This window comes from Felis catus, chromosome D3 (genome assembly GCF_018350175.1).
Source record: "Felis catus isolate Fca126 chromosome D3, F.catus_Fca126_mat1.0, whole genome shotgun sequence".
Classification (NCBI taxonomy): Eukaryota; Metazoa; Chordata; class Mammalia; order Carnivora; family Felidae; genus Felis; species Felis catus.
The window spans coordinates 19,577,683-19,600,996 of record NC_058379.1 but is presented as its reverse complement, the minus strand read 5'-3'; the positions used below and the strand labels follow the sequence as shown (position 1 = coordinate 19,600,996).

The following is a 23,314-nucleotide window of genomic DNA, read 5'->3' as shown; positions in this document are numbered from 1 at the left end:
CATCAACTAGGGGCTTAAACAACAGATGTTCATTTCTCACAGTTCTAGAGGCTGGGAGTCCCAAGGTCAAGGTGTGTGCTCAGGATCTGGTAAGAGCCTATTTCCCGGCTTGGAGATGGCTCCCTTCTCACCGTGTAGCAATATGGCTTTTCTTCACAGCATGCACATGGAGAGATCTCTGTCTTCTTTTTCGTATAAGGACACCAGTCTCATCACAGGCTCCCACTTTCACGGGCTCACCTAAACCTAATCACTCCAAAGGCCCTGCCTCTGGATACTGTCACATTAAGGGTTAGGGCATCAACATATGAATTTTGGAGTAGACACAAACATCAGTCCATAACAATGCACTTCTTCCAGATGGGTCTTCCCTGAATGGGCTCTGTCTAGGGGTGAGGGCCAATGTTGCCCAGATGACAGCTGGAGGAGGCCGGCCAGCCTAGGGGAAGACCCCTGGGGAAGGAGGGGCCCGTCCTCAGAAGACTGTGGACACAGGATGTACCTCACTATCCTCAGTTTCCTTGTCTGTAGAAATGGGGGTGGTGGTACCTTCCCCACTCAGAGTCATCATCAACTGTGGGAGGCCCAATGACGATAGGGCATCTCTCAACACAAGGCCTGTACCTACAGAGGACTTGGCTTATAGTACCAATAGCCCCCTGTGGGGCCCATTTAATCCTCTAAAAAATGCCACCAGGCAGGTATTTGCATCCCTTCTTATGTTTAAGGAAACTGAGGCTCAGAAAACTGAAGTGGCTGAGCCAGCATTATCCCTGCAGAGAGAAGAGGATGGGCCACAGGCAGTGAAGGTGCACAGCAGCGGCTCCAGACACCTCACTCCCTGGCGGGGTGATGTTAGTTTTTCAAGGAGGCAATGCTGTCCCTTCGAGCAGGTGTTCCCCACCTGGGTGTTCCCCACTCCCAAGGGGAGTGCCTTCCCTCCTGCCACCACTACGGTGCCCCAGAGTGCACACAAAGACATGCACACGAGGGGACACACATTGTGATATCCACAGGAACACAAACACACACACAGACATATATGGGGGACACATACACATGGACACATAGGTTGGGACACACAGGGGCATGGAAACATACAGAAGGACATACAGAAACACAGGAACATGACCCACACATGTGGTCACAGACACATGGATACACACAGGGGACACACAAAGAGATTAGTTGGACACACACCAACAGGGATGCGCGCGCGCACACACACACACACACACACACACACACAAACATGCCTGCCTACTTGGGGATGCACACAAAGAGACACAGAGACACATGCATTCTCTTTCACACACATTCCTATGGGCCCAGCAAGCTGGCTCTTCTGAGTCACTGTCCCTCAGACCTCAAGAAGCACCATGCTACCCTGTCCTGGGGTCCAGCGGGTTCTAGCTCTCTCCCTACAGCTCTACCCAGGCGTGTTTGCTCTGCATGAGATGCTGAGTCAAAGGGACAGTCCTTACCAGCCACTTGACGTCATACCAGCTTTAGACCACAGCCCACAGTGCTATGGAACTGTGACCCAGGTGCAGCCCAGGCTGTGGCCCTGCCTGTGGCCCCTGGAGGACCTGACAGGTGGGCCAGACTGGAAGTCGTACTGGTTCTGAGGGCCTGGGGTTAGGGCTCGTGATCATTTTTGAGAGGGCTGTCTCCTGGGCAGGCACAGGTCTCCCAGCTCTACACTGGTCCCATGTGGGCTGTCAGGGTGTCCCTGCAGAAGCCAGGGTTCTGAGAAGAGACCCAAGTGATGGCCATAGGGTCCAGCAGCCTCTCAGATGCCTCGATCAAAGGGCCGAGCATCCCCTCACAAGCTCGCTGTTGGACCTGCAGCTTGTCCATCCCTCCTTTCATTTCTGTCCTCCTCCACGATCATCTACCCTTGGCCTCTCTCTTTCCTGAAATTGGGTGGGTGCAGATGGGGATTTGTTGCTGTTTCTTCATGGGCCTGTTTCAGCAGCAGGATCCTTCCTCAGCATATGGCTTGGAGCTGGGCTCTGAGCAGGGCTGATCCCAGGCCCAGGCTGGCTGACCTCCATAGTCAAGATGTGGCATCTACCCAGGGGTCAGGGCCCTAGACTGTGCATCAGGATGGGACCACCAGCCTTAAGAGTCTGTGCCTCAGGTCCACCCCTGGGCCTGGGGAAATACGGATAGAGACAGAGTGATGTCCAGCCCCCATCTCCCTCACACTCCATCAGTCTGCTGCCCTCCTGTTCCCTTGGCTCTGGTCTCTGTGCCAGGGTCCAGACTCCCTTTGTGGATCTGCCAGCATGGTAATTGGGGGCCTGTTTTCTTGGGGCTGGGAACCCCCTCCTGCCCATTGGCTGGGTATTTTCTGTTTGGGCATGCTGCAAGACCCAGGGTGGACTGGGGTTCAGAAGCAAGGCCCTGTGCCTCCTCGGGAGGCAGGCCAACTGTGACATGACAGGGAAAACTCACAGTGAATGAGCCTTACTCTGAAGAGCCGCTGCTGTTCACCACCCACGCTGCCAGGGTCTGGCAGGTGACATGCATGATTCACATGCTCTGCATGGCCCTTGGAGACAGAGTGTGGCCCAGAGCAGGGTTTGGACTGGGATGCTTCGGGGGAAGTGTCAGGGTGCCCTCAGCTTTGGGATTTCTCATAGAAAGATGAGGGTTTGCACAGGCAAGCGTTCATGGGGAGGGGCCTGGCGACTGTCACAGTATCAGAACAGGGTCAGCCCATCAGAGCCTCCCAGGGCTGCAGTCTGAGCCCTCGGGGCACCTGTGTGCTCCCCACAGTCAGCCAGCCATATGTCCTCTCAACACAGCAAGGCAGGTGTGTGGGCTGCCACAAGCACCAGGGTGACACTCAATGATCCTGTGGAGGATGAATGTGACACTTCAGCTGAATGTGTGAGCAACAGGACCTCGCAGGGAGAAAAGGTGGGCCAGCTGGTGTGTGGAGGGTGGTCACTGCCTGGATTCTGGGCATTTCTGACAGAAAAATTTCTGGCAGAGGGGAGGAGTCTACTTCTGAGCTGGACATAGGGGGCCCTCTGCTGGTGGTGGCCAGAAGCTCAGCCCCTTTGTATGGAGAAAGGATCCATGTTTCATCACAGAAGGTCCCTTGGTCCCTGCCCCCTGGGCTGGAAGACCCTCTGTCCTGTCCCTGCTGAGGGGGCATGTGTCCGCTCATTCCTCTGGGACTTCAGGGTCCCAGGACCCATCTCAGACCTGCTCCCCAGTGAGGACCCAGCAGTCAGGTTTACCCCAGGGTCTCCAGCTCTGTGTGGACATTTCTCCAGGTGCACACTTTTTTGCTTCCTGTGGGTGTCAGTGCCAGGTGGGCTGTCTGCCCATGGCAGGCAGGCACAGGGTGAGTGACAATGAGTCATGGCCTTGGCACACAGGCAGCCTTCCAGCCCTTCCACTCATGCTCTCCCATTTAAATCATTTGCTCTCTGTAGCCAGGACCCAGCTGGCCATTGTGAGCCAAGCTGAATGCGACAATGACGTGTGGCCTTTGCACCTGGGAGTGTTGGGGCCCAGCCCAAGCTATACTTGCTTCTGGGCAGCCCTGCTGGCTCCAGCTCTCGCAGAGAGTATGGGAAAGTTCAGGGAGGCAGATACTCCCCGAGACAACTCTGAGGCTGCAGGTCGCAGCGGAGCCAGGCGTGTGGGCCTGCCAAGTTCACGGGGTGTTGGAGATGCCTCTTGCTGGGGCAATGCTATGGGTCTTTGCCCACTCTTATATATGTACCTGATCCTCCAGACCCTTCCCTGGCCATCACAGTGAGAAGTGGAGAGTCACCCTCTCTGGGGGGCCTTCCCTGGAGCCAGGCTGGCTGGGTTGCCTCTAAGCACCTGGTCTCTCTCCCCTGGGCTTGTGAGTTCCCAAGGACGGACTGCTCAGCGTTGCTGCTTGCTCGCTCACTGTGCTGCCTGGGACAGGTGGTAAACCTATCTGAGGCTCCCATTTCTCACCTGTGAAATGGGCCTAAGGACCTGCCCACAGGGTGTTCTGGGGATCCCATCCAATGATCAGGCCATGTACTTGCTTGCACAGCATACTTGGAATGTGCTCGGGGAAAGGAAGGGCTCACCATGTCAGCCTCTCGTCCTGTCTTTGTGTCCTTGGCATGGCACAGCATTGACCCACATGAGGTTCTGGGCACTGTTTTTCAGATGAATTACTGACTTACCTTGGTGTGCCATTCACGGCATTCAGCCACCCCTGGAGCTGTGTGACCCAGTGGGAATGTTCTGGTCTTTCAGATGAAGTACCCGGGTGCAGAGGCGTGTAGCTTGCTGGTGGGCTAGTGCCTCGCATCCCCCTTCTAGGTCTAGGTCCAGTGGACCCTGGGAAGGTCACCTCAGACTCAGGCTGTTGGAATCCAGGCATCCTATGTGGGCTTCTGCCTGTCAGTGGGCACTGACCTTAGAAAGATTAGAGCATGGAGTCCCATCTGTAGGCACACTACTCAGCTTCCTATTGCCCTCGAATTAAGTCCAGGGGCACCTGGGTGGCTCCGTTGGTTAAGCGTCTGACTTCAGCTCAGGTCATGATCTCATAGTTTGTGGGTTCGAGCCCTACATCGGGCTCCACACTGGTAGCACCGAGCCTCCTTGAGATTCTCGCTCTCTCCTCTCTGCTCCTCCCCCACTCACACCTTCTCTCTCTCTCAAAATAAATAAATAAACTTTAAAAAACAAAAACGGAAAACTGAGTCCAGCCTCTACCATGATTGTCGGGGCTGCCCCCTTAAAGTGTTCTGGGCCCACCTCCTCTCCACTCACCAGGCTGCCCCACCCATGCCTGGAGCACCAAGCTCTTCTAGCCACAGGCCTGGGCTATAATGGTCCCTCTACAAGAATGTCCTTCACATGGCTGGCCTATTGCCCATTCTGGGTCTTCAGTTGCTGTCTCGGAGAGGTGTGGACCGCCCTGCCCACAGGGGTTTTTCCTGCCATCATTTTCTCTGCAGGCCATCAACGTAGCTATAGTGTTCCCCCTCCCCAGCCTCCAAGCCAATGGCTGGTACTCTATCCACTCACCCTCCTCAACAGGCCAAGCACTCAAGAAACTTTACTGAACAAAGAGAAAAGTGTAGTGTAGTGTAGTGTTCACTGAGACAGAGGGAGCACTGGAGAGTGGGCCTGAAAGTAGGAGGCTGAGGGTGTGAGGGCCTGCCCCCCTGCTGGCCCACTGCCCTAACTCGAGCCCGCACCATCCCCCTGCCCCCCCATAGCACCGGCAGCTGCTGAAGGACAGCTTCATGGTGGAGCTGGTGGAGGGGGCCCGCAAGCTGCGCCACGTCTTCCTGTTCACCGACCTGCTCCTCTGCACCAAGCTGAAGAAGCAGAGTGGAGGGTGAGTGACTACATGGCGCCCATCCTGCCGGGTGGGAAGGGTCTTGGGGTCGGGAGGACAGGGTGGGTTTCACAGATGGACGAAACCTGGCTTTTGTTTTTCTCTTGTGACATGAGCCTAAAGAGTTCTGTAACTATGTGGTCAGGATATACTCTTTAAGTTACATTGTTTCCAACTGGCCATGATGCCAGGCTCAGGGTTAAAGATCATCATTAACAACCTGGAGACAGTCTAGTTCAGGATCAGTGACCAGCCTATTGCCTCCTATAGATAAAAGGGGCATCGGGGTGCCTGGGTGGCTCAGTTGGTTAAGCGTCCAACTTTGGCTCAGGTCATGATCTCAAGGTTTGTGAGTTCCAGCACCACGTCGGGCTCTGTGCTGACAGCTCAGAGCCTGGAGCCTGCTTCAGATTCTGTGTCTCCATCTCTGCCTCTCCCCCACTTGTGCTCGGTCTCTAGCTCTCTCTCAAAAATAAGTAAACATTAAAAGAAAAAAAGGGGGACCTACCTGACAAGGTACTGTTGGGCAACTGTCATGTCATGACCCAGGAAGAGTAAGTGGCAGGACAGGGAGCTGCAGGGTCTAGTACAGGCCGGCAGAGTGGGGCCGGTATCACTAGACCATCACTGTATTTTGTCTCCCCATACCTGTGAGAGCTTCTAAATTGTTCTCAGCCTAGGCTGCAGGTGCTCCCCCACCACACACACACACCTCTTCCTGGGACTCAGATCACCCAGGTTGCACCAGCTGGAATGGAGGAAAGAAGGTTATGTTGGGAAAGACCAGAGCTAGTCTCTTACCCCCGTTCTGAGCAGATTTAAATCAGTCACCTCAGAAGAGAGCCTCAGTTTCCCCTTCTGTCAAGGCAGAGGATTACCCCTGGTAGATCTGTAGCCCCTCAAACTCTACAGCTCTGTGGGTGTCTGCAGTCCTGTCCTGCCAGTGGATTCCCCGATATGCTCCCACGTCAGGGAGCCAGGGAGCTGCCACCATCAGCCCAGGATAAGGTGGACCTGGCCTAAGTCACATGTGCAGAGTGCCCATTCCCAGGGTCACCAGTGTCTGCCGATGGCCTTGTGCCAGCCTGCTACATGGACCACAAGCTAGGTTTTAAGTTCAGGTAAACTGCGCAAGCCCCAAACTTGGGGTTTCCTGGCTCTTGAAAACAATGACATTAGCGAAGGAAAGCAGAGTGTTAATGTGTGGTTTCCTCACTCAGCAAAACCCAGCAGTATGACTGCAAATGGTACATCCCGCTCACGGATCTCAGCTTCCAGACAGTGGATGAGTCGGAGGCGGCTCCCAACATCCCCCTGGTGCTAGACGAGGAGTTGGATGCCATGAAGATCAAGATATCCCAGATCAAGAATGATATCCAGAGAGAGAAGGTGAGACCAGCTGGAAAGGAGCAAGGCAGGGCTCTGCAGCTTGAGTGGCAGCAGCCCCTTGCACACAAGTATCTGACCCACACCTGGAGCCTGGGGCCTGCTGGGACCCCTGTGAGCCCGCCGTCAAGCTTGGAGCCATCCTGCATGGGGGGTAGGAGGGGTGTTCAGCTGCCCTAATGGGGACAGCATTCCAGGTGGGGGAACAGCCCCTCCAGCCCACCCTAGACCGTCCCCCAATTGTTTCTGGAGAGGTTTACAAGACTTGAGGAGCAGTGAAGATGGGGCATTCAAGTGTAGGATTAGGCCCGGCCAGAGCAGGTACTATGTGGTGGCCACAGACAAAGTGGGTCCCCAGAAGGTTGGGCTTCAGCTCGGGGATGCCTGGCTGAGGTGGGCTCAGCAGGACAGGGGTCTCCTCAACCCTCACCCACCTCCTGGCCTACTACACCACAAACCGAGCAGGTTGAGGGAGGCACCGGGGGCAGTGGGACTGGGCCAGGCAGGAACGGGTAACAAGGGGCCCCCAGAATGGAAATGTGATCATGTGGCTCTCCCCACAGAGAGCAAACAAGGGCAGCAAGGCCATCGAGAGGCTGAAGAAGAAGCTTTCGGAGCAAGAGTCACTGCTCCTGCTTATGTCCCCCAGCATGGCCTTCAGGGTGCACAACCGCAATGGCAAGGTGAGTGCCCCTGGCTCCCGTCTATCTAGAATCTCACTGTGCTGTGGCCGAGACTCACCACCCAGCTGTGTGGCAGCTGTGGTCTCTGGCTCCTGTGTGGCCTGTACAACAGCAGCCCTCTTCTTCTGGAGAATGTTCCCATGCCAAGAGACACTTGTTCAGTATAGCACACCCAGGCCCATGTGTCCCTCTGACTGGTGCTTTAGGCCGGAGCCCCCCAGATTGACTGACAGCTGGCTCAACCCCCACAGCTGGGAGGTAACAGCGTCTCCAAGAAGTTCAAATAGGGCAGGGGGTTCACAGATCTGTGCAGACCGGGCTCTTCGTACAGGAATTCTGTCCAGGGACCTTGTGAACCTGCGAGGTACCTTCTCTTCTGAGTCTGGCTCCTGGTGCCATCTGGAGCCCGGGCCTCTCCCTCTGGGGCTGTGGGCATCACACATAGCTGTCAGCGTGCAGCTAGCAGAGGCAGCTGGTGGGCTCTGCAGGAGCCTTGTCTCTGGGTCGCAGCTCAGGGCTTGTGTGTTAGACACAGGTGGTCAGTCAAAGTGGCATCGGCCTCTGCAGATCCCACCTGCTAACCTTCTCTGTGGCCCCTAAGCTACAACATGTCATGCCCTGGCCCAGGCCGTCCAGGCAGGGGGGCTGGTGCCAGAGGCAGAGCTGCCCAGGGCACAGGAGCTATGGCCTGAAGCCCAGCTGGCAGGAAGGGTGGAGAGTGCCAGAAGCATGAGCCAAGCCGTGAGCACCCTCAGCCACCAGGCTCCAGCCAGTCTCTGGCCCCAAGGTGTGCCTTGGAGGGGTGCACTGCAGGACTCTATGTGGGTGCCTGAGCTGCAGTGGAGGTAACCGGGGTGTATTCTCCTTCTCACCCCCTAGAGTTACACATTCCTCATCTCATCTGACTATGAGCGTGCTGAGTGGAGAGAGAACATCCGGGAGCAGCAGAAGAAGTGTAAGTGGCATCCGCATGTAGAGGCTTAGAACCTCAGGCCTGGATGCTCATCTCCTCCTGTGGTTTCAAGCCTTTTCTTTCTTCCTAAGGAGCTGGGCAGTGGCACTCTTATCCAAGTGAAAAGCTACAGGGAGCTCTGATTCAGAAAATAAATTGGTCAGGAGCTCCTGCCAGGGCCCTACCCCCTGTACCCCCTTTCCAAGGCCTCCCCCACATCCCCTGTGCATCACCCCCTCCCACTTTCTGACCTCCCCTATGAACCCTTCTTTCCCACCACCCCCCCCCACCCATGCCTTCCCCCAATGCCCTGCCTGCCTCCTGAACCTGCCTGCTCCCTGTGGCTCTCCCTGCACTCTTGCCTGTCCCCTCAGCAGGTTCTATTGCCAAAGGAGCTCTTGGCTGGACCAGCCTGAACAGCCACACTGTGCTGGCCCCTCTCCGCTATCTGAGGGGCCAGCACTTGACCACTCTTAGGATAGGGTGCTTGCTCCTGTCTGGGGCAGTCCATTCCCTGGGCGCTTCCCTCTCTTAGCTGTTCTTTCCTGCTTCTCCCAAGCTCAGAGCTGCCCCTGGTTCTGACTGGCCGTCTTCAGGGGTGGGAAGACAGACTCTGCCACAGGTCCTGTTTCCTTCCTCTGCCCCCCAGCTGTATAGTTTGGGATTCCTGAGCTGTCTTGTTAAGAGGTTCCCATGTGCACTCTGTGTGCCCACTGTTCTGAGAGTGTCTGCAGAGAGAGCCAGGCTGAGCACCATGTCCCAGGTGGACTGGGAGCCCCACATGCCTCTGCCCTGTCCTGAGCTCCCTACCCTCCAAGCTTATCATCCGTGCATGTGCTGAGCCAGTTCCCCCCACCGCCACCCCCCACAGTGCCCCTGTGTCCTGGAGGACGAGGCACTCCTGGCAGCTCTGATGGCCGGTGCCTGCTGCCCTGCCCATCCATGCTCATGTCCCGGGTTTCCTTTTGTAACCAGGGGACCCCAACCATTTGCAGCATGTCAGCGTCTATTCTCTGCTCAGCACCGTAACAGAAATAAACCCCTTTTCTTCACCGGGTGGGGATGGGGAGCCCTCATTAGCAGAGTGCAGGGCAGGGCTGTACTGGGTGTCTGTGGGGGGATACCCCACGGGAAGGTTCTGCAGGTCACCTCTCACAGTTGCCTGGCCAGCTCATGGGCTTGCAAGCATTATGCTAATCCCGTCCCCATCAGCCAAACCCAGCCTGGGCCAAAGCCACACCTTGCTTGGCCACTTACCAGCTCCTCTCGTGGGAGCAGATCGCCCCCTCCTGGCCATCACAGCTCCTCACCAGGGTGTGGTACAGGTCCAGTGCAGGGACATTGGAGAAAGCCCTCTGGGTGTCCCTGGAGTCTGAGGAGCCATGCAGACTGGCTGGCTGATGCACCTGGGTTCCACTTTCTTCAGGTTTCAAAAGCTTCTCCCTAACATCCGTGGAGCTGCAGATGTTGACCAATTCGTGTGTCAAACTTCAGACCGTCCACAGCATTCCACTGACCATCAACAAAGAAGGTGGGCTGTCCTCACAAGGGCTGCTGTCCCTTTCTGCTGCCAGCACTGTCTGTGAGACCATGGGTTTTCATCCTGACAGAATGTGTGTGCTGCATAGGGCCTGTTGGCCCCTCCCAGGGGTAGATGGGATGGGTCAGGGGTGGTCTGTCCCCATGACTTTGTGCCTGGTCACATGACACATCTCGGATCCTCTGTGCTTTGGGTTTGGTCCTGCACCCCTGTCCTCCCAGCCAGGCACTTCCCACCCACACCTTTGGTCATGCTGTGTTTTGCATTCACTTGCACACACACTTATGTACACTCATTCCCGCTCATAGGTATGTGCTTGTGCACATGCACACATGTCACATGCCACTCCTCACATGACAACATGCATGTCACATGACATACCCTACCCCTCCCCTCTCCTGTTCTGAGAACCTTACTGTGTTTCAACCCAGTCCCTGGTCTGCCTGTGTTGTAAACCCAACTCAGATCCTAAGACCCCTGAGACAGAGGCTACAATGGTTATGTTTCTGGCTCATGACATCACCTGGCCCCATGCTGAGCAAATGGCAAACCCTCCCATTGAGGGTTGATTTTGAAGCACAGTCTGTCATTTGCCTCCCTCAGGAGAACGATGCTCACCTCTTTGGTCTCTTGCGCAGATGATGAATCTCCGGGGCTCTATGGATTTCTCAATGTCATCGTCCACTCCGCCAGCGGCTTTAAGCAGAGTTCAAGTAAGTGGTTACTTTGAGGAAGAAGGTGACAGGGCACCAAGCTGGAGGCTGTGGACCCTGGAACCAGGGTCGTGGCTCAGAATATCATCAGGTGCCTTTGGCCCTTAACCGGGTGAGGTCCTGTGCTGGTTGATACCCAGAGTGGACCGTTGCCTTCTTTGGTCTGTGGACAGGATGTGTGAGCTGGTGAGTTGCCCCCTGCAGGCGGGTCTTGTAATTGCAGGCACTGGAGTTTTCTGTAGCCAGGAAATACAGCCTGAGTTCCAGGCAAGGAGGGCTGCAGGGAGCACTTTGACCCAGCCAGTAGAGTAGATTTGGCTGCTGACAGCTAACTGGTTACCCTTTTCATCCTTCCCTCCCAGGCGGGGAACACCTCTCAGCTACTCAAGCTGTCAGATCAGTGAGGGCTGGTTGCATTTCAGTCCAGGGTGGCACATACTGTGTCTCTCAGCATGGCACTCCAAACAAGTCCTCATCGTCCCTCTTAGGAGGACAGAGGACAGGCACTGTGCTATTGACCTGTCCCACTGATGCTGCAAAACTAAACAAGAAATCCCTGACAAGCCACAGCATAGAAGACAATATTTACAAACCATATATACATGATATGGGACTTGTATTCAGAGCATATTAGAGAACTCTTAGATCTCAGTGCTAAGGAGACAAGCCAGTTTTTTTAAATGAGCAAAAGATAGGGGTGCCTGAGTGGCTCAGTTGATTAAGCGTCCGACATCGGCTCAGGTCATGATCTCACAGTTCGTGAGTTCGAGCCCCGCCAGGCTCTGGGCTGACAGCTCAGAGCCTAGAGCCCGCTTCAGATTCTGTGTCTGTCTCTGTCTGCCCCTCCACTGCTTGCACTCTGTCTCTCACATTGTCTCAAAAATAAATAAACATTAAAAAAAATTAAAAATAAAATAAAATGAGCAAAAGATTTGAATAGACACTTCACCAAAGAAATACAAGTAGCTAAGAAGCACATGGGAAGATGCTCACGGTCATAGGGAAATGTAAACTAAAACCACAGTGAGGGGGCACCTGGGTGGCTCAGTCGGTTCAGCGTTCAGCTTCGGCTCCGGTCATGATCTCACAGTTTGTAAGTTCCAGCCCCACATCAGTCTCACTGCTGTCAGCACAGAGCCCACTTCAGATCCTCTGTCTCCACCCCTATCCCACTTGCACCTTCTAAAAAATCAACATAAGCTTTGCGCAGTGGCAGTATCGTAGCCAATGAGGTTTATCCGAGGCGCGATTATTGCTAATTAAAAAATCAACATTAAAAAAAAATAAATAAATAAAACCACATTGAGGTTCCACTTCATGCCCACCAGGATGGTGATGACCAGAAAGGTACACAGTGACGACTGTTGGTGGGGATATGGAGAAATGGGAACCCTCAGACACTCCACTGGTGAGGATGTGAAATGGTTTGGCCACCCTGGAAGACAGTTTCACACTTTCTTAAAAAGTTAAACACACCCGTACCACGTGACCCAGCAGCCCTGCTTTTAAGTATTTATTCCAGAGAGATAAGAACATGTCTGTATAAAGACTTGGATATGCCTGATAAACATAACACGTTCATCCATGCGACAGAGCGCCATTCTGCAATAAAAAGGAATGGAGTACTGATACAGGCAACGATAGGGATGAACCTCAAAAGAATTATTCCCAAAAAAAGACACCAGGTGCAAAAGATTACATGTATCATTCCACACGTATGAAATTTCTAAGGCAAAATTTGGAGACAAAGCCTAGCAGGGGTTTCCTGGAACTGGGGATGTGAGGAGGTTTGCCTGCAGTTGATCCAAAGGGCCTTTTGCGGGGGGGGTGGGGGGGGGGTGGCAGTGTTCTGCAACAATGGCAATGCTGATTTACTAAAAATCCTCAAACTTACAGCAGATGGATTGTACAGTGTGCAGATTTTACCTCCATTAGGTTGTCACATAGGTGTAATTGTCCCCTGGGAGCACCTGCTCCACACCTCTCTCACACAAATGCTGGTGTTTTCAAGGGTTCCATCTAGGCCTTCCTCCCTCACTGCATACACTCCCTCTTCCTAGGCCCAGGGACCCTTCCATCAACAGCGCAGTTGATGTCTGGAACTGCCTCTCCGTCCCCACTCTTCTCTCCTGGCCTCCCTCTATTACTTTCTGTCTGAGTCCCCAGTGTCCCACACTCTACGCTCCACATCCCCAAACTGAACCTATCACTTGGGCTCCCAAACTTGTTTCTCTTATTTTATGCCCTGCCCCAGTGAGAGGTGCCACCCTCTCTGCCCTGTGGCTAGGCCAGAAACCACCATCTGGTTCCCTGGCCATATCAGTAAGATGACATTCTCTGTCCGTGGAGTTTCCTAATTACCTCTGGCCACCTGCCCCACCCTTCATCCAGGCCCTGGGAGTGGCCTCCTCCCTGGTCCCTACCTCCGCTCTCCCTGCACCCCACAATTCTCCCAGCAGTGAGCTGTTTTTGGTGCTCCATCCTGGCCTGCAGCACCCTTTGCCCCAGTTGACCTAGTAAACTCACAGCAGGGTCTGCGCAGGTGGTCGGCACTTCCCCTAGCCCCACCCTTCTCTGTGCATCATCCCCCTGATGGTGATGGTACGTTCATCTCTGCCCAGGTCATCACCCATAGGGTTCTCACATAGAGGCTTTAGCCAGGATTTGTCAAATGACCAGGTGAGCACACGTTCTGACAGGTGCTGGTTCAGCTGTACCACGGGGCGGAATCTGCACGTGAGGTGCTGGGGCCCATGCTGGCCACTGGTGTTTGCTTTATTTTTTCCAAATTTTTATTAAAATTCTAGTTAGTTAATGTGCAGTGCAATATTGGTTATTGGTTTCAGTGTTGTTTTATTTTGAAAAGAAACTTAAGACTTTTTTTTCTGATTTTGAAAATGTCAAGGAGCAAGAACTCCTGTCCCCTTCAAGGCCAACTAACAGGAAAAAATTAAACTTAATAGCACACACGCTGGGAATCCACACAGACATGGAAGTTACAAAGACAGACAAAATGAGGCATATATGTCATCCTGAACCTAGGAGAAGGGGGCAGAGGTCTGGGGCTTCAGAGGAAAGGAATGCACTTCACAGGACGACAGGAAGAGCAGATATTTAGCAACTAGATGTTTGCCCTGCCTCACCAGTAGGTCACTCAGATTAGGTTTATCTCTGCTAATAACCCTTATTCTGGGAAAGACCCCCCAATTTAGATTCTTCTGTGTAGTTACAGGAAGGGCAAAATTTCTCTTGAGCCCAGATGGTCTTGATTGCTCTCAGCTCAGAATGATCTTCTTGTCCCAGTGGCCCGCCCCTCTTGGGGCAGCCTGCCCTTGGCCCCCTACAAATATAGCCCCTGCTTCTGATAGAAAACTCGGGTAATATGGAAAAGTATGATCACCTTCCCTTTGTTGCCCTCCCACAGATCTGTACTGTACCCTGGAGGTTGATTCCTTCGGTTATTTTGTGAATAAAGCCAAGACTCGCGTTTACAGAGACACAGCTGAGCCCAACTGGAATGAGGTGAGGCACTACTTCCAGGCAAGTCTTGTATGTTGGCCCTGGCTGGCAGGCCAGGATCTTTTCCATGGGGAGAGTCTGAACACCGCCCCCACCCCACCCGCCCTGGGCTCCCTAATGTCTTTCCTCGCAGGCAGGCGCCTCCGCCTCCGCTGCCCACATTCCACCAGCATTCCAGGAATCTCCTGGGAGGAGGGGGGGGCGACCAGTCCAAGAGATTTTATCTCTGTGTTCCTGAGAATCCAACCCCCTTCACTCCCCATCACAAAGAAACAGCCTATTTTTCTGGAGAAGGTTTTGGAAAAGAAACTTAAAAGGGTTTTTTGTGCTGCCTTTGTTCTTGCTTAGTTTACTTGGTAGATTTCCGTACTGTTTTTCCTCGGAAGTTGGAATGAGCCCTGTAGCCCTCTTGGTTTCTGGAAGCCTGGGGCTCTGCCGGGGGAGGGCTGGGGTAGGGACCCTACTTGCCTGTGCCGAGTGTTGGATTTGTATAGTTTGCTGCTCTGTTCTCCTTCACCTTGGAGAGCTGTTGTGTAACTTGCTCACCATCTCACCTTGAGCCTTTGGGAGTGTGGGAATGATTATAGAGTAGCCAATATTGATGAAGTCCCCAGATCTGTGAGAATGCCATTTCCCAGTTTCTGGAGTAGCTGTGGCCTAGGAAAGCCTCATGCTTGAGGCTGTGGGTGGAAAGCAAACCACCTGCTCCCTTGGAGAAGAAGAAGCTAAGACCAAATGGCTGTCTGGTCCACTTTGGGTCATGTGGCTGGTAGAGCCATGGGGCCAGCACCCAGCTCTCCTTTCTTGGCATCCATGACTCTTATCATCAGATTTGCTACCTTAGTAGGACTGGGGCACAGGGAACCCATAGGATTACCCAGTCATTATAGCTCTGGACATCTATGCAGAAAGGGTGATGGCTGCCATGACAAGGGAGCATCATAGCCAGACGGATCCATCAAAGGCTTTGCAGAGAGTAAATGAGCATGACCTGACAGGGGCAATGAGGGAGGGGTTCTGGAGGCACCAGCAGTAGAGGCTCAAGGAACCCAGGCATGGAGGATTCCAGACCAGCATCACCTGGTGGCCACCCTGGGTATGCGTATGGATCATCAGGGCTGTTACACATTCCTGGCACACACACACCCTCCCCACCCCCATGCAGGCTCAGAAATATCTCCTTTCTTTTCCCCCACCCTCTTCCATTTCCCCACCGTGAACCTGTGCCTGCAAAAACACTGGTGTGAAATGTAGAATTTACTAAAGACATCATGTGGTGATGGAGGAGAAAGTCAACACCACACATCCCACAGCAGACAACTCGAAAACCTATAAGAACTGTTCTTTCCTCTCCTATGTCACCTCCATGGGTCGATTTCCTTCCCCGCTTTCAAATAAACTTAATTTATAGAGCAGCTTTAGGTCCACAGCTTTAGGTCCAGAGCAGAAAGGACAGAGATTTCCCATATGCCCACTGTCCCCAAACATGCACAGCCTCCCCAACTAATCAATGAACCTACACTGACATCATTATCACCCAAAGTCCATAGAATATCTGCATTTATAACCAGCACCCATGAGCTTCTGATGCAGGGGGAATGGGGACTGCCTTTTGACATACTAGCTTAGGGAGTTTGGATTCAGTGTGAGAGGCATTCTGAGCTTCCAGAAGCATCCAGATTGAGCCACAATGGGATGCTCACAGGGAAGTAGCTTCTGAGGGTCTTTGTCACAGGACTAAAGTAAGCAGGGTCTCAAGTCATGGGTCCTTTTGGGGCAGCAAGGAAGTCATTGGACCTGTTAACAAGGGACTTTCCTTTCTTGGGGCTACAGGAGTTTGAGATCGAGCTGGAAGGCTCCCAGACCTTGAGGATTCTCTGCTATGAAAAGTGTTACAACAAAACAAAGATCACCAAGGAGGATGGCGAGAGCACAGACAGGATCATGGGGAAGGGCCAAGTCCAGGTGAGGCTGCCGCCCTCCTCTGCCCCCTGCAGAGTCCCTCTGCCACCACCGAGTGCCTCCCCCCCCACCTCCGACACAGCTTCGTACACCTGCCTCTGAACCCGCCCACACCCTCCTCTAAATGCTCCAGTTTCTTTCCCCATTTGACCTTCTGGGACACTGAGGTTGCCTGGCTCCACAGGTTGGGAGTGGTTGGGGGAATTCCTGCTCCTCTCTCTGTTTGAGTGCCTGTTATGCCCCATCTTGCCCCCACAGGAAGTTCAGTTTGACTTGTTTGGCAGCGGGGGCCTCAGTTCCTCCATAGCCTTAGTTAGCAAAGTCCAAAGGCAAAACGGTGAGTCGGTGCTGTGGGCTGCAGTTAGCAGTTCAGAGACCATCTCAAATTGGAAAAAGCACAAAAATCCTGGAGTCTACCCGCCTGACATCTTCTCTATGGCTTCTAGACCCGGCTTCCAGGGGGTGCAACTGCATCCCTAAGCAGGGCAGACACAGCACACACACCCCCCACCAGAGTTGGCATAGAAGCCCCCTGATGGGCTAAGAGTAAGTGTCCATACAGGACGAGCAAGGGAACCCCAGGTCCTCAGTGAAAACCATGCAGGCCCTCGGTCCTTCAGAAGCTTGCCTAGCCACTGGAAGCCCACCATCAGCCCTTGTGCTTCTTGGCAGACAGGAGCTGCGCCGCCTGCCTTGTGTTTCTCACGGCCTCACCTGTGCAGTTCTGTGCCCCATCGGGGGAAACCCTGATATCCACATTCCTTACAGGGCATCTTACCAGACCCAGCTGAGTAGTTTCCTCCCTGCCCTGCCCTGGAGGTGGGCACTGACTGTTCCACTCCTTTCAGATCCTCAGATCCTTTGACAAAGCCTCCAGCAGGAGTGGGCTGGCTGGGCGTTCCAGGTGTCTGTGGGAGAAAGGGGCTCTCCATGAAGCCCCACCTCCCTTCCCTGAGGCCAAGAAGTAAAATTCTTTTTGTGCTGAAATACTAAGCGGTAGGAATGAAGGAGAAGGATGAGTCTCCCCTGAGTAATTGGGGAGGGCCCACATGCATTCATTCAGACCAGCAAGTCCTCCCTGAGCAGTGGCTCTGGATCCCCTCTGTTTTACCAGGTCCTCAGGACAGTTTTCACACTGCCTGTTTCCCCACCCTGGAAGCTTATTAGGGAACTCAGTGGCTCAGGGTCTCCAGGGACCCACTCCCACCCCATACCTTGAGACCAGGTCTAAAAGTAAAAATGCTCCTCTGACCACCTTATACCTGCCCCCCCACCCCCCCCCCCACCTACCTGCCAGCAGACATCACCCAGCCAGGGGGCAGACACTACCCCCACACAAAGACACAGAGAAAGGAAACTAATGAAGCACCTCCCCACCCCCGTGCCACATCCCATACCTTCCTAGGAGAGCAGGTCCAAGGCCTCAGCTGACCCTACAGACAGGACCTGGGGCTGGACTCTCCTAAGGTGGGCAGTAAGACCAGCCTGGGGCAATACTCCAGTGAGCCCACTGAAGTGTGGGGTGCATGTTGGGGGGATCAGTGGGGCAGCCTTGCCCAGCATTGGGAAAGCAGGATTCTTGGCCCCTCTCAGAAGATGTAACTGGGGCACAGGGGGTCCCAAACAGACCAGGTTTGCCACTCACTGCTGATAAAATCCAAAGGCACAGAAAGGAGTGGTGGTGAAATAGGGAATTTATTTCAGAGAGGCCAACACTGGGAAGACGGGACTAGAATCCCAAAGACTGTCTCCAACGTGCCAAAAATGCTTCCAGGTTCATATGAGATAAGTGTGGGACAAAGGTCGGTGGGCGTATGCAGGTGGGCAGTGATGGTCAGGTGAAGCATTGTCTTGGGGTCAGTCATGTCGTGTCTTGCTGACATCAGGATAGTCCTTATTACTTGAGGGGTAGCTTCAGTTCTCAGGGGATGCTTTGCTCGCTAATTCTTTTGCCGTAGTTAAGAGATGAGCTGGAAAGAACTTTATCAGTGAGGAAGTACGGACTGAGATCGTAATGGAGGTAGTTGAAATCCTCTTTCAATGGGCAGAGTCTGTGTAGGCCAGCTCCTAGTCCAGGGGCACTCAGTGGATGTCTTGGACCTGAGTCCTACCTGTGACTTAGATGCTAAGGGAGAAGGAGATGGTTCCTCCTTGCTCCCCATGTGCCTGGCACACCATTGAGCCAGTTGTAGGGTCTTGGTGGCAAAAGGCTTCTGGATGGAAGAAGCAGAAATGCAAGCCAGTGCTCTTCAGTTGTTCCACTCTTAGGGTCCTATCCAAGGATCTTTGACGAGCCAGGCACCTTCTCCAACCAGGGTCACCCCCATGAGCTCAGCATGCGTCGCACCTTGACCGATACGTACACCCACTGCAAAGTTGGGGTGATGCTTGGGAATGGCTCGCATGCCCAATGCAGACACTCACCACTCTGCAGCCCCCCAGTGTCCTTGAGACATTGCCCCCCCAGTGTCCTTGAGATCTAACTCTGTATTTCCACATAGATTGCGTTCACCTTCTTGGCTTTACGGAGAATCCCATGGATTGAATCAACCACATCGTTGAGCCATTCTGCTCTTAATGGACACTAAGTTTTCCAGATTTTGCTATTCTGTGAGCATGCTGGTGCTGGACATCTTTGAAAACTGACATGTTTTGGCATTACTGGGCAACAGTCACAGCTTGGGCTCTGCTCTGCTGCTTCACAACTAATGTGTTCCTCTTTCTACCCCTCCCTTCTCCCTCTCCATGCTTGCATCTGTTCCAGCCTGGGCATCCCTTCTCCACACCCAGCCCTGACCCCCATCTTGCAGAGCCCAATGGCGATCTGAGGATGCAGACAGGCTGGGTGTCTGGCCCCTTTTTTCAGCCCATTACACAAGGCTAAAGGAGGCTCAGATTCCACCAACCTTTGACTCAAATCATCCAAATTCTCCAATAGGTGACTCCTTCCAGTAATCCAGGAGGCAGTGAGATTTGAACCAGGGCTTCTGAGCACTGGTGGGTAACTGGGGGGTCTCAGTGGAAGAGAGAAAAGAACAGATACTTGGCCTCTTCTTTTATTGTATTGAGACCTCTTTGGAAACCCTTTGCCACATTACTGCTGGATATAAGCAAAATATTCCTCCGTGCACATAACCTGTGCTCTCAAACACTCTCGGACACACGGACGTGTCAGATGAGCACCCTGTCCTGTCCCAGGGAAGAAGACAGCAAGTGGTGTTATGGGGGCTGGCTTGGGGCATCTCTCCAAACTCTGGCTGTTCTCTGCCCCTTTCTGCCATCTGGCCCCAGTCTGCGTTACCCCTCACAGGTGCTTTGAGAGGTGCTCCTCAGCAAATAATCTCCCTTGCTTTTCCTTCAGTAGGACAAGATGGGACAGGAGTAGAGGAAATGGACTGTATTTAAAAAGAAAAAAAATTACAACCTCATTAAAACAGAAAGGTGAACGATGTTCAGCGGGATACAGGTATAGGGACCACTGCAGGGGGGTTTTGCAGCAGGGGAGAGAGATGGACCCCCAACTCTGACTATAACAAGGGAAGGGGGAATTTACAGACAAGGAGCAGGGCGTGGGGTGGGGGTGGGGGGGCGGTCATCGATTGGAAGTTACTAAAAGGAAACATCAGGGGTAAGGGAGATTCTGGCTAAACCTACCTAATGGGCAGGCCAGGACAATCAGATGTTACTGGGGGCTGGGGCGGGGGGAAGAAATGAGGAATCTGGTTAGATGTTGAGGGTAATCCGGTATTAAGAATATCGAGGCACGGTTTTTGCTAAAATTGGGCTCTTAGGGAAATTCCCAAGAATGAGGTCTATTGGAAAACAACTCAGAGGAGCCCGACTGGTTTGGTCAAGGGGAGACTCTGTCCACTCCCTCAGCCCCAGTGTGCCTCCTGTGACGTGGGGCAATTCATCACTGCCTGTATAAACTTGTTTCCTCAATGTAAACTGTAGTCGGGGGCCACGAAGGTGGATGTGGAGGCCTTCAGTGTCAGCTGCCACTGTTATTATTACTCATTGTCGTCACTGTTAGTGGAGAAGGCGGGCTCTGGCTCCACTCCTTCGTCTGTGTCTGCTTCGGTGGAAGAGATGAGTGAATGGGAAGCCTGGCCGCTGAGCAATCATTAGCCAGGAAGGAATCCCAGCATAACCCAAGGTCCGTTTGTGACTCACAAAGAGTAGGCAGTGGCCAGCCTGGCCCCTGAGGACCCCCATTCCCGTGGGGGGGGGCTTGTTTACAAACCCGGGATCCCCAATTCGAGTAGGAAGGAAGTCAGAGGAAGAGCGGTGATGACGCCCTGTGACCCTAGCCAGGCCTCTTTCTGCCTCCCCCAACCCCCACAGACACTGTTTTCTGTGTGGGGCACCCCTAGGGGAGGGCATTCGTGACTCTAGGGGGGGACAGCCTTCCTGAGTGGGGGCTTTTCCCAATAATACCAGGCACCTTCCGAGTATGCCATGTGGGACAGACATGTAGCCCTGCCCATCCTGTTGCTGGGGTAGGGGAGGTGGGAATAGCATGGCCTTCTCCTGCAGGTGCCTTCCACCCCCACCTGCCACATGCTCTTTGACTCATAAGTTTAGTGGAAAGCCCTTCCTGTGAGGTGGAGAAGGTGCAGCACCCTGGGAGTATCTGAGGGGGCCCAGGAGAAGCCCACAGCTGGCCAGAAGGGCAGAGGCCAGGCAGGTCCCTCCAAGGGGCCAGGGACAGAAATCAAGTTTCCAGCAAAGCTGCTCACATGCCTGTCTGGGCAGATGGTGTCAGAGTCATCTGGGGAGCTAGGGCCTGATCTCCCAGAGCTGGGGTCCTAGATCGGTCTGGTTTTACTGCCTTACATGATGGTGGTGAGCTGAGGGTTCAGGAACCACTGGCCTGAGTCTGAGGTTCCAGCTCTTGCTCTTCAGATGACTTGGCAGATCCCTGCTTCCCCTCTTAAATGATGCAGTCTCCATGAGAGGAGAATGGAGGGATGAGCCAAAGTCAGCTGCTCAACTGACTGAGCCACCCAGGCACCCTTCTCTTCTCCATTTTCAAATTTTCTGTGTTGTTTGAACCCCCTACCCTATTCCTTCTTAGTGATTAACTTTATATCAAATCCTAGAATATTGTCATCTGCCATTTCTCCTGATATTTTGTGTGTCTAGCTGGGCTCACGACTCACATTCCAATGGGGACGTCAGAGTTGATTTTTTTTTTTTTTAAACATTTTTTTGTGAGTTTTGGTTGAGACTGGGGCCTCACATCTCTGGTCTGACCCTTACTTTATTCGAAACTGGTACTTAAGGCTGTCTGTATGTGGTTTCCCAAACTTCTCTGCCAGCCTGGGTTGTTTGCTTCACGCGTAGAAACCTGGTTGAATACAGACCGACAGGTCCAACGGTGCCCCTTTCTAGGGGTGCCCTGGCACCCACACTCCAGCCCTCACCAAGACCTCACTGTAAGGTCTGCCCACTCACGGGCAGTATCCTCATTCGACCACCAGTTCTGTGGCACTTGTGCCCCAAGAGCCCACTGAAGTGCCCAGCAACAGCTGTATGAATGTGGAGATGCCACCAACACTTGGACACGCACGTGTGCAGCCACACCACTGAGTATGCCAACCCAAAACTGGAAAGAAGCTAAGTGCCCATCAGCTGGTGAGTTCATAAGCCAAGTGTGATATATCCGTATGAAATATTATGCAGCCAGAACAAAGGAAGGACATTCTGATACACACTACATGAATGAAACTTGAAGACATAAGTGAAAGAAGCCAGACACAAAGGGATAAGTAATATATGATGGCACTTACATGAAGTATCTAAGACTGGCTAATTCCTCAAGACTAAGAGTGGAATAAAAGTTACCAGGGGCCAGAGGAGGATGGAAATGGGGAGCTACTGTTTCACAGATATGATGTTTGGGATGATGAAAACGTTTTGGAGATAGGTAGTGGTGGTGATTGCACAACATTATGGATGTACTTAATGCCATTGAACTGTGCACTTAAAAATGGTTAATTTTATGTTATATATATTTTACCACCATTTTTTAAAGAGTTAGCATGTCATGGGTTGCTTGGGTGGCTTAGTCAGTTGAGCGTCCGACTTCAGCTCAGGTCATGATCTCACAGTTTGTGGGTTCGATCCTCAGGTTGGGCTCTGTGCTGACAGCTCAGAGACTGGAGCCTGCTTCGGATTCTGTGTCTCCCTCTCTCTCTGCCCTTCCCTCACTCACACTCTGTCTCTCTTTCAAAAATAAAAACATTAAAAAATAATACCAATAAAAATTAAAAAAAATAAAAACAGTTAATATGTCCACAGGGTACAGGAATGGACATGGGAGCCCAGACCCAGCCACTTGCCCTTTCATGAAATCCCTCAGCAGAATGACAGCCCCTGCTCGGTGCAGCATGGTGGAAAAGCCACTTTCAGAAGCCTCTTACAGCCACCCTTTGGAGCCTCGGCACCCTCACCTGTAAGAGGGCAAGCGTCTGGCTCTCAGCAGTCCCCAGTGACCAAATGCTCACTCTGTGCCAATATGTACTGCAATGCGTGTATATTAAATATGTTTGTACTGTATGTCTTATAAACACATGTCTTGGCCCTGAGATACCACAGCGAATGAAATAGACAAAAGCCCTGTCGTCGGGGCTGGTAGGAGAGGCAGACGTCAACCGAAATAAGAGTAAGAGCTGTGGTCAGGTGGGAAGGAGATGGGGTTTGGGGGAGATGTGGTTTTCAGTTCGGTGGTTGGGTACAGCAGGTACTACTACAAGGGTACCGAGAGGTCCAGCCTTTCATTACAGGGGATTACCTCAGGGCCATGCACTGTCCACCCACACAGCCATTCACTGTGCCGGGGCCTCCTATTATTGGGGGGAGGGATGCCTTCCTGGGTGGCTGGGGGTGCGGTGCTCAGAGATGAATGAGGTGCAGCCTGCGTTGGGGGTGAGCAAGAGGAGAAACCAATGTCCCCTCTTAAACCATCTTGGAGGGAGCAGGTCCAAAGGGTTTTTTGCATCAGTAACATAAAATGGGTGATGATTGTTTTTAACAAACATCTGAGGAAGATTTTTGGCTGTAGAAGTTACGAACATGTAAAAACATGTGAGCAAATCCTTCTTGTACAGATTTCCCCAAGATTTGTCCTGAAGAAGCATACCACTACCACCGTGGAGAAAGTGTGGCCATGTGACCTGGACCCTCCTTGCTCAATTGAGG

The 23,314-nt window shown here is 53.0% G+C and overlaps 1 protein-coding gene and 1 pseudogene across 4 annotated transcripts in view; both read left to right on the top strand.

Annotated features, from left to right (window-relative positions):
* BCR (BCR activator of RhoGEF and GTPase) overlaps nucleotides 1-23,314 on the top strand; it is a 128,764-nt gene that overhangs the window by 92,894 nt on the left and 12,556 nt on the right. For 2 of the 4 annotated variants that reach the window (XM_003994832.6, XM_045042107.1), the window contains exons 9-16: nucleotides 5,235-5,356; nucleotides 6,577-6,745; nucleotides 7,306-7,425; nucleotides 8,305-8,380; nucleotides 9,804-9,908; nucleotides 10,556-10,630; nucleotides 14,055-14,152; nucleotides 15,983-16,114. In XM_003994832.6, the coding sequence (XP_003994881.2) occupies nucleotides 5,235-5,356; nucleotides 6,577-6,745; nucleotides 7,306-7,425; nucleotides 8,305-8,380; nucleotides 9,804-9,908; nucleotides 10,556-10,630; nucleotides 14,055-14,152; nucleotides 15,983-16,114 (897 nt within the window). Of the gene's footprint in view, nucleotides 1-5,234; nucleotides 5,357-6,576; nucleotides 6,746-7,305; nucleotides 7,426-8,304; nucleotides 8,381-9,803; nucleotides 9,909-10,555; nucleotides 10,631-14,054; nucleotides 14,153-15,982; nucleotides 16,115-18,612; nucleotides 19,648-22,414; nucleotides 22,673-23,314 lie in introns of those variants that run through there. The other 2 variants (XM_006938625.5, XM_019814712.3) reach the window with 2 other exon arrangements.
* Nucleotides 11,829-11,912, top strand: LOC111557419 (annotated as a pseudogene).